The 10718-nt window shown below is 31.9% G+C and overlaps 1 protein-coding gene across 2 annotated transcripts; it reads left to right on the top strand.

Moving 5' to 3' along the window:
* The first annotated feature begins 4001 nt into the window (after positions 1 to 4001).
* On the top strand, positions 4002 to 10530 carry LOC102612902 (phosphatidylinositol/phosphatidylcholine transfer protein SFH8). 2 transcript variants are annotated; one of them, XM_006487180.4, is made up of 15 exons: positions 4002 to 4213; positions 4318 to 4487; positions 5318 to 5621; positions 6059 to 6158; positions 6236 to 6502; positions 6604 to 6681; positions 6799 to 6900; positions 7012 to 7061; positions 7200 to 7299; positions 7411 to 7503; positions 7609 to 7722; positions 8123 to 8252; positions 9488 to 9891; positions 10107 to 10181; positions 10287 to 10530. In XM_006487180.4, the coding sequence occupies exons 2-15, from the start codon at positions 4454 to 4456 to the stop codon at positions 10305 to 10307; spliced, it is 1872 nt and encodes a 623-aa protein (XP_006487243.2). In that variant the 5' UTR covers positions 4002 to 4213; positions 4318 to 4453; the 3' UTR covers positions 10308 to 10530. The 2 variants fall into 2 exon arrangements, with proteins under 2 accessions (XP_006487243.2, XP_015388422.2); XM_015532936.3 differs by having other exon boundaries at positions 7606 to 7722.
* Positions 10531 to 10718: the final 188 nt, after the last annotated feature.

Raw genomic sequence — 10718 nt, 5'->3', positions numbered from 1 at the left:
TTCCAACTTGTCATTAGAATTTATCAAATTCTTAATAAGTTATTCCAACTTTTGTGTTAAGTTCTTCAACTTTTATTTCCAGTACCTTTTAGTTATATATTCCAGGTTTTTTTTAATGAATTCCAACATTTTGGGTGAAAGTTTCAAATTCAATTCTTAGTCCCTATTTCCCATTGGAATTTATCAAACTATCGTTGCGTAATTCCAACTTTCAGGTTAACTCTCCCACTTTTTTCCCACTATTTTTTGGTTCTATATACCAAGACTTTTTATTGAATTCCAACATGTAGGTGTGTGTTTCAAGTTTATTTTTCATGTCTCTAATTCCCATTGAAATTTACCAAATCATCAGTAAGTCGTTCCAATTTATGGGTTCAGCTCTTTAATAGTTACTTCCACCATTTTTTTGGTTTTATATTCCAAATGTTTTTACGTATGCCAACATTTTAGGTGGTTGTTACGAGTCGCATTTTATTATAGTAAAACATTAAAATATTGAGGTAAATTACGTTTGACCCCGCTTTTTTTTAATAAATATCAACTTACAATATAATTTTGAAAAATCATTGTTGCAACCCTCAATTTTTTTCAACACTATGAATTTGTATAAGTCCACTCCCCTCCCCCCCGGCCCCCAACGGTCTTTGTTACTTCATGGTATTTCTTGAATTTAATCGTATGTATACTTTAAACTTTTGATCTTTTACATATTAATGCTCATTTTATTATTTTACATAATTGTGCTTAGATTTTTTTTAAAACAATTGTGCAACATATAATTTTCATCATTATATTTAGTTTTAAAAATTATTTCTTTAATCTCTCATCAATCTTTAGCTTAAGATTGACAAAGTAACATTGACTTAAATCCAGTTCTATTAAGTCGCCATTAATTTATCTTTACCAAGTACATTAAACACAATAAAAGTAACTCAAATTAAACAATAATTTTATAAACACATTAGAAAATCATTGCAATCAAGGAAAAAGAAAATATATTAAATATTAAAATTAATTTTCTCTAATAGAAAAATTCAATGCTATAATTTTTAAGAGAAATTATTTATACACCATCTTTCTTTTGGAGAACAAATTAAAAAAAAAGTTCATTTACAACCAATGCCAATTCTTGTTCACTACTCAACTATGCACCATTAGAGAAAAAAAGATAAAATAATCCCAAGGGATTATAGAAAACTAATTTTATTATTTCTATTTCCCCTTTGATCTGGAGACAGCCAGCTGAAGCTTGGGCTGCTCACCAGCCTTACTTGGATTCAACCACTTGAGAGGATGCCAATAGCAGTTTCTGCGTCAAATGCTTTGCAATATTTTCCCTTGCCAATCATTCTATATTGGAAGCATAAAACATTAAAAAAAAATGAAATGACAATTCAAAATGTTATACAATTTAAGTTAATTACAAAACTTTAACAAGACAAGAAAAAAATTAAGAACATTAATCGTGAAAAAAATTAATAATGATTAAAAAATATATATTTTAATGTATGAAGCGACAAACGAAACCTTAGGCCTAAAGGATATGTTTTTTGATGAAATTTTAAAAAATAAATTTTATATTTTCTTTTTAGGTTTCTGAACAATAAATAAAGTTATTTTGAAAAAAAAGTATCAAGAATAATAATATAAAATATGAAAATTTAAATAATATACAAAAATTATTAGAATTAAAAATTGTGAAAATGGGTAAATATGTTTTCATTTAGGCAGTAGTTTTCCTGCCTAGATGAAGCAAAATTCTTTTAGTGTTATATCAAAATAAAAAAAATTAATTGAATACTATTTAGAGTAATATATTATATAATATTTTTAAATTTACAATTTATATGTACATTATAAACTATAATTTAATGGTATTTGATAATCTGTATACATGCACTTTATGGTAAAGTCCAACGATCCACCGAATATTAACTCAAAAACCTACTCCCATAAATATACAAAGAGATACATACTTTATTTTAAATAACAATGTAATATTATAGTTACATTATTAATTATTTAGCTTTTATAATATAATGTCGACAATAATTTACAATGATAATTAGCAACATTTCTCAATAAATTATTAAAAAGTTTATTACGATAAAATGTTGTTATATTTAGAACATACGCTCATTTTGATTAAAAGAAAAGTGATATTGATAAAATTATCATATATGTGTTCAATTTACCAATAATAATAGTAAGGCTAACAAAGATACTTATTAACAACATTAGTAATGGATATTAAGAGTTATAGTATCATTAATCATAATACTAGTAATAAAACAATATCATTAAATATTAACATTACATGTAATCATGTATAAGCTCCTATAACAATTCATAGAATTTTTTGTGACTTCAAATTAGTGAGTAAATGAGACCATAAAAAGTAATTTAATGAATTTCTTAGAAATTTGTGTGAAATATTTTTAATAAGATTTTTCATCTTATAGTTACCCATATCCAGAACTAAATTGTACTATTTATATTAGTCACTAGTACAAATAATATTGAAAACAAAAATATTTTGAGTAATGACAATACTTGGTACTATCAATAATATAGAGTTGACCAAATAGGCAAAAATTTGCAAAAGAAAAAAAATTAAAGAGGTCTCACTAATTTTTATATTGCAAAACATTTGTAGATTTATAATGTCATAATAAACAATGATATAAGTTGTTTATGATCAATTTCATTATTAAAAATGATTGCATTGATTTATAATTAATATAGTTTACACTAATATAAATATTATTCACGTTATTTACAACATTACATGTTTTAAAATATATTATTATGTTAGGGGGTCTTTGATAGTCGTCTAAATTAAATGAAGTCTTTAATATTTAGTTAAAAGATGAGGGAGCAAAGTGATAATTACCAGGATATTTGCCGATTCCAGTGTCCCACCATCTGTTTCGGTGACCTATTTTATGCCTAAAATTACGAAGCCGTTGGATTGCTTATAAAGTAATCTAACGGCCAATAAATTTAGAATAAAAAATTAAACTTCCGCTGTATCTTATGCAGCGCTTTATTACAGGCGGACCCTCATTTATGTTGTGAAAATGAGGGGATCTGAAACAGTCAAATTATTTTCCTCCACTTTCACGCGAGAAAAGTCAAATTTGCCAATTTGATTGCCTCAGCCTTAAAGCCTCAAAAAAAAAAAAAATTGTCACTATCAAGAAGTCCGTATAAGCAAAATGGAACATGTGTTGTTAATGAGTTATTAGAATCTTCTTTCGAGGAAATATATATTTTTTACATTATTATATTTATGGAATCAAATGGTATTTTTATTATTTAACATAAGGATACAAGCATAATCAACCCATGTTGGGTAAGTCAAAATATATGGCTATATTTTGCTTTAAAAATAAAAACTATGGCTACATTTTTTTTTTAATTTATAAAGCAAACCAAAACATTTTAGAGTAAAAAATAACCCATTTCAGATCATCAATCAGATTCACATATGTTCAAAATAAAAAAAGGAATTTTACAAATTAAACTTGAGAAAAAAAATATATAAAAAGAGCCTATCTTTGGAATAAAAATATAAAAAGAAGAGTACGAGACGGTGGATGAAAAATAAAAAAAGAGAAAAGGAGGGGTCAAAGAAGAGCATTTCCTTTGGAATTTTTATAAAAATCCATAAAATAATATCCATCAACCCATCGCCGACGGTTGACCAAAAGTTATTGTACACAAAAGAAAAAAGACAAAAAGAAAAATAACAAAACAAATCACATTTTTAATTAATTGTTTTTTTAGAAGCAGAGCGTGATAGAAACGACCAAATCATTGTACAGTACAAAACACAGCGTAATTTCACTCATTACTGTCGGCGGATTCCCTCGTTTAACATACACCCGCTCCCATCATCCGCCACGTGGTATTTCTTAACAATCCACTGATCACAGGGCCCCAGGTTTCCCCCCTCTCTATATAAAGTCCATCATTTTCTCTTTCTACGGTCTCTTTGTTTCATTCTCTCTCTTTTCTTCGCCGTCGTTTTATTCGGCGGATTTTTAATTAACTAATTTATTTTATTTATTTTAGCAGCAAAATTATATAATTGTTTCGAATATTTATTTACATTATTTACTAATTATTTTCTGTTGAGATCTGACACAATTATGACCGTCGGATCATTTTCGTGACGCCTGTCGAAGCTGAAATAGCAGCAGATATATCGGTATGTAAGGTTTTACTTTTATTTTATTTATTTTTATATTTTCATATTTGTGTTATCTGAATTTTATTCTAATTTGGCTTTCTCTGCTTCTATTTTGACTAAAGAACAAGGGTTTTGATAAAGTGTGTGCTGGTGCATTGATTGATTGATCGATCGATCGATCGATTGTTTGACCGATCCATTCATTGCTGAAAGCGCAGAGTGTCAGTCCCGCGTTTCCCTCTCACGCGCCACCGAGAGATGTCGGGTCCTCTCGATCGCTTCGCTAGGCCTTGTGAGTATCATCTCCTCACTCCCCGTCGCTTCTATTTCTGTAAAAATTTTCTTTTATTTAATTTGATTTATTTTTTTCTTTTTGCGTTGTTAGGGTTTTACTGTGCACTCTTCCTTTGTTTGATAATTTTAATTAATTATTTCTTTTTGTGGCTTTAGTGAGAAGAACTAACTTGATTGAATCAAGACAGTAGGATGAGCTTAAGATGACATGAATGAAATATTTCATTTCTGTTTTGTTTAGTTTTAGTTGGTTCTTGAGAGATTATGAGGCTAAACTTAAATAAATAAATATCAATTTTTTTTGGCAAAATAATTTGTCATGTGTTCACGTATGTAGGAGTTAGATTTGAAATTATTCTGATCTGCTGTGAACTTGTGCCCTGGGATTGATAGAAACTTGGTTAATATTTCAAATCTTGTTTATATTTTGAAGTTTTATTTCAGTGATTAGCTTCTTCTTTTTTTTTTTGGGGGGGGGGGGGGGGGGGGGGGTGAGACAGTGATTAGCTTTCTACCCAAAACAAAATTTAATTTAAGCGACAAATAGAATGATGAAAGATTTCATTGGTGTTTTTATTGATTTTTTTTCCCTTTAGAAAGGTTACACAATACATGTACATTTAGTGTCTGGAATTTTGGGTTTCTTTTCTGTTGTTCATGGATTAGTTTGTATTCCATGCTGCAGAAAATTTTTATCCATAATAATGGGTTGGCAGTCGGCACTTAAATCTTGTGGATAAGTCAATTATATTTCTTTCTTTGCCTTCACAAATGTGGAATTACACCTGTTTCTGGTTGCAAATATATTGATTGTTGACTGTGCCGCAGGTTTTGAGGGATTCTCAGGAAGTGATGAGAGGAGAGAAAGGAAATCTGATTTTGAGAACTCTGAGGATGAAAGGCGGACAAGGATTGGGTCTCTGAAGAAGAAAGCCTTAAATGCATCCACTAAGTTCAAGCATTCTCTGAAGAAAAAGAGCAGTAGAAGGAAAAGTGATGGCCGGGTCAGCTCTGTTTCAATTGAGGATGTCCGTGATGTTGAGGAGCTTCAGGCTGTTGATGCATTTAGACAATCATTAATTATGGATGAATTGCTGCCTGAGCGACATGATGATTATCACATGATGTTAAGGTGCTAAGATCCTCGTTTTTGTTGCATAATACTTTTATGTATGCAACTATATTTTACTTTCATTTTCAATCTCTTATGCCATTCTTTCTTAGTTATTGTATGTTAACCAAGATACTTTGAAGTATTGATTAAAAACTTCATTGTTCCTTACAAGTACATTGTAATAACTATTGTGTTTTGTATGATGTATTCTCTATTTCTTTCATAAGGATCCAAGTATGGATTAAAAATTTTCTGTTCTGTGTTTCTTAGCATTTATTTATGTAATTAATTTTTTGTTTTCTGCTTAAGTGCCGCTTTCCTGATTGACATTTTATTTGACTTTCTTGGCTTCATTTTCACTGGCATTTTTAGTTTGTGTTGTGTGATTGTATGTTGCTAATGCAAGCTTTCATTTTTTTTTTTAACCCACGTTTCAATGTTGCGACATCTCTCAGGTTCTTAAAAGCTAGGAAGTTTGATATTGACAAAGCAAAGCACATGTGGGCCGAGATGCTTCAATGGAGGAAGGAATTCGGTGTTGACACTATTATGGAGGTAACCACAGTTGACAAGTGGCCTAAAATTGGATTTTAGAAATACCCTTATTCATTGTGTTTTCCTTGTGTTATCAGGATTTCGAGTTCAAAGAAATAAATGAAGTTTTGAGTTATTACCCCCATGGTTACCATGGTGTGGACAAGGAGGGAAGACCTGTTTACATTGAAAGATTGGGAAAAGTTGATTCTAACAAACTTATGCAAGTTACCACTATGGATCGATATATAAGGTATCATGTTCAAGGATTTGAAAAAGCCTTTGCAGTAAAGTTTCCAGCTTGTACAATTGCTGCAAAGAGGCACATTGATTCGAGCACTTCAATTTTAGATGTTCAAGGCGTGGTATGTTGTTGGTGATCTCCTAATGCTTTTGTTATGTTGTGTATTTAGTTGCAATTAAAATGTTTAATCCTTAATTTGTTTCTGATTTCTCAATGCTTCAGGGCCTTAAGAATTTTTCCAAGAATGCTCGTGAGCTCATTTTGCGGCTGCAGAAGATTGATGGTGATAATTATCCTGAGGTATGGAATCTTATTTCGCTACAAGTTGTCAGTACTTGCAAATTTTTGGCTATTATATGGGGACTGAAATTAGTTATTATATCTATCCTGAATCTTGCACTCCCTTAAATGATGCAGACTCTTCATCAAATGTTTATCATTAATGCTGGTCCTGGATTTAGGCTGCTGTGGAACACTGTGAAAAGTTTTCTAGACCCTAAAACAACTTCCAAGATTCATGTATGTTATGATTCTTTAATAAAGATTTTTCTATTTTGTCAGGGTTCAGTGATGGTATATCATGTAATATATTTATTTAGACATATTCGTTGTTGGTTGCATCTAATGTAGGTTCTTGGAAACAAGTACCAGAGCAAATTGCTTGAGATAATTGATGCCAGGTAAAAGATCTGTTATAGATGTGTCTTATGTGTCTCTCTAATATAGATTATTTCTTTTTATTTTGTTTTGCTTAATTCATTTTTATTACATGGTTAACTGGTTTTATATCTTACTGAACCTTTTTTCTGCATTTACAGAGAGTTGCCAGAGTTTCTTGGAGGTACCTGTAATTGTGCAGATCAGGGAGGTTGTCTTCGGTCTGATAAGGGGCCATGGCAAAACCCAGAGATATTGAAGGTTATTATTTCTCAGCTTGATGTCTACTACATGTTTTATGCTTTTATCATGATTGGTATTCCTTTTTAATTTCAAATATTGGCTGCAATGCTGCATATAAACTTGTTACAGATGGTGCTTAATGGAGGAGCACCGCGAGCCAGGCAGATTGTGAAAGTTCTAAACAGCGATGGGAAAGTCATTGCTTATGCTAAGCCGCCAATGGTACAGCCATTTTAATTATTATCTGTTCATGAGGGCATAGCAATATTTAACTGTTTGTATTTTTAGTTAAATTCTCACTTCTCTTTTTCTACTATTCTGAAGCAGTTAAAAGGTAGTGATACATCTACTGCTGAGTCTGGATCAGAAGCAGAAGATATTGCTTCCCCAAAGGCAATGAAGAGTTATTCACATCTTCGATTGACTCCTGTCCGTGAAGAAGTGCGTATTTGGACTCTATTGTGTGATTACAGTTACGATTTTAGTATCCATTTTTCCAAAGTTAAGATGTTTCTTGCATTAGCATCTAGCTCTTGATTTAGTTATTTTCTTTTCGACAAGAATCAAAGATTGTTTTATTACAGAAATAAGTTTTCTTAGAAAATATTTATGAAGAGGTGGAAATGTCCTGATATGTTTTAGTTTGTCTTTTTTCCATTATGTGATTCAAACTTGAACAGGTACATTATATTAGTATATCTTCTATCCAGTGATATAAAATAAAAAAGAAGATAAATTAAGGATGGTACAAGGAATTTATTTTGTTTCATAAAATTTATCAAATTGTGTTTGCAAACAGTGGATGTTAAATTTTTTTTTTATTCTTTTTGGGAATTTCCAGGCAAAGGTTGTTGGGAAAACAAGCTATGCTGGAAGCTTCTCTGGGTATGATGAATATGTTCCCATGGTTGATAAAGCTGTTGACTCTAGTTGGAAGAAGCAACCATCTCTCAGAAGTCCTGCTGCCAAAGGTTTACAAGTCTGCTATTGTATTTATTGTTTAGTTAACAATCTGTTTGATCTCTCTCTTGGTTTTGTATGCTTGTAAAACAATGTGGATGCTCTGTATAAAAATAGAATATCCTTCATGCCTGTGTATTACAAATCTCCACCCGAGTCTAGCATGAGTTCTGTGGGTACTCTTGGTCCAGCTATGTCACATTGGACTCTTTTTAAGTATTGGTTCAAATGAATCCCAAGGGGTTGGATTGAGTTGTTACATTACCTTTTACTCAACCAAGAGATTAGGAGTTCAGAACCCCTTTATGACACCTACTTGGGATATTTAAATCCTACCAGTTTTGTTATTATCAAGTTTGTAGGGTGTGGTTGATGCAGAACAAGGTATTATCCTTATTTAAAATCGTTTTGACATTTGTTTTAACATTTGCTTAGAGTTTTGTTATTATAGAGGAAGATTATTACTTTCCTTTCCCATCTAAGGTAAGTTTTTTTCCCCTTTTTTAGTGGGAGTCTTTATTTTTCTTTTATGATTTGTTTTCTTTTCATTTTACTTTTGAGTTCACCCCTTCTCTAAATTTTTTTTTTTGAAAGGTTCTTCTCTAAATTTTTAGTTTCTCTATTAAATTCTTTTATAGTCTCCCCACTTTTTTCTAAGTGATTACATCATCCTCAAAATGGTAAAAATCATACTACCATAGAAACAAAACTAATCCTAGTATACAAGGAAAATAAAAATCTCCTCCTAAATAGGAAAGAAAAATAATTTCCTTGCATATAACTCTAATCAAGTGGTCAGTGGTCCCTGGTAGAGAACTCAAAGGAACCCAACGGATTTCTGGTATAAAAAAGGGGGAGTCGCTCAAATGATGACTGTTGGTGTCAAAATATTAAAATTCAAGGAACCCAAACTTGGGATATTATAACCAAACAGGTTTCTGACTTTATAGGTTTCCTGGTCTGGTTCTGGCAATAGTTCCCAGAATATAACTAAATGGGCATACTGAGGGATTCCTTGGTTGAGAAGAAAGAAAATGAAGAAAAGTGAGCTCTATATGAAGGTTTCAGTATTTGATAGGGAGACTTATGAAGTTATGCTATTGTTCTGATGTTTATAGTCATTCGTATTGATGCTACTAAAGTCAGGAAACTTGCAGAAATTTGCAATTTATGCCCTTTGTTGTCGCTTAATTTGGTTATTGGTTCAAATATTCTGAAAGAAAAAGTTAATTTTCTTTTAATGCAGGAAGTCTTCCCCAGCTTCCCACTTCAAAGACTCCAGAAGGGATTCGTGCTCGGATTTGGGCAGCAGTTATGGCCTTCTTCATGATGTTTGTAACTTTATTCCGCTCAGTTGCATACCGTGTTACCCACAGGATTCCTGAGACATCAACTGGTCATGATCTAAATATTTCTGAAGTTGCTGTTGATGCGAATGAAAAGGAGGAATTTCGGCCCCCATCTCCAAGCCCATCTTTGACTGAGGTAGACCTCCTTTCCTCTGTAACGAAAAGATTAAGTGAGCTTGAGGAGAAAGTTGATACGCTTCAAGCAAAGCCTTCTGAGATGCCTTATGAGAAAGAGGAACTGCTGCATGCAGCCGTTTGTAGAGTAGACGCCCTTGAAGCAGAGCTGATTGCCACTAAGAAGGTATGATTGCTGAACTTTAGATCCCTGAAATTATTGCTTAAACATTGACCATAATAACATTGGAACAGTTTTTCTTTGGTTCTTGTGGCAGTAGTGGTATGTTCAGTATTCATAGATTTGGGTGTACATGTATATTTTGAGCATGCATCACTGTTCATCCTTTAAACAACAGTATTTTGGGGACAATTATGACGATTTTGTGTTGTCTTGTGCAGGCTCTTCATGAAGCTTTAATGAGGCAAGAGGACCTCCTTGCCTACATAGACAGACAAGAAGAAGCCAAATTCCGGGTAGGTTGATTGATACACCATTCTCTTATTTTTGCACACAATATAAGATTTTTTTTTTTTTTCCAATTCATAATTTGTTGCTGATATTTGATTATATTGTATCAGAAAAAGAAGCTTTGCTGGTAAGATGTTTTGCTCCACAGTCTGGGGTTGGCTGTTTTCTTTCAATCACGCTGTACCTATCCAAGTGTTTTTAACACAAGATCGGTCCTTGTTTATGTTTATCTTTCCAAGACTGTATGCCTTTGAACAGAGTAATTTAGCCTTTGAAAACCATTTGTTCCTGAGTAATTATGGTTTTGTAAGTTGTTTCTATTTTAAGATTTGAAGCCATTGAGCTTCTAGTGTCCGAGCGCTTGTGTTTTATTTCACATTTTGCGGCTCCCCTAAACTTTTTGGAATACGAAGTTTCTAGTTTCTCTTGTGAAGAAAAAACTCCGGCTCTACTCTCTAGGTACTTAATTAACCGAAATTTGAATTTAACTTGAAAGTTGAGTTGAAATTAACACAAAACATAGAACCCGCAAATTGAGTCGA

This window comes from Citrus sinensis, chromosome 8, assembly GCF_022201045.2.
Source record: "Citrus sinensis cultivar Valencia sweet orange chromosome 8, DVS_A1.0, whole genome shotgun sequence".
NCBI classification, from domain to species: domain Eukaryota; kingdom Viridiplantae; phylum Streptophyta; class Magnoliopsida; order Sapindales; family Rutaceae; genus Citrus; species Citrus sinensis.
This window is presented reverse-complemented; position numbering and strand designations above follow the sequence as displayed.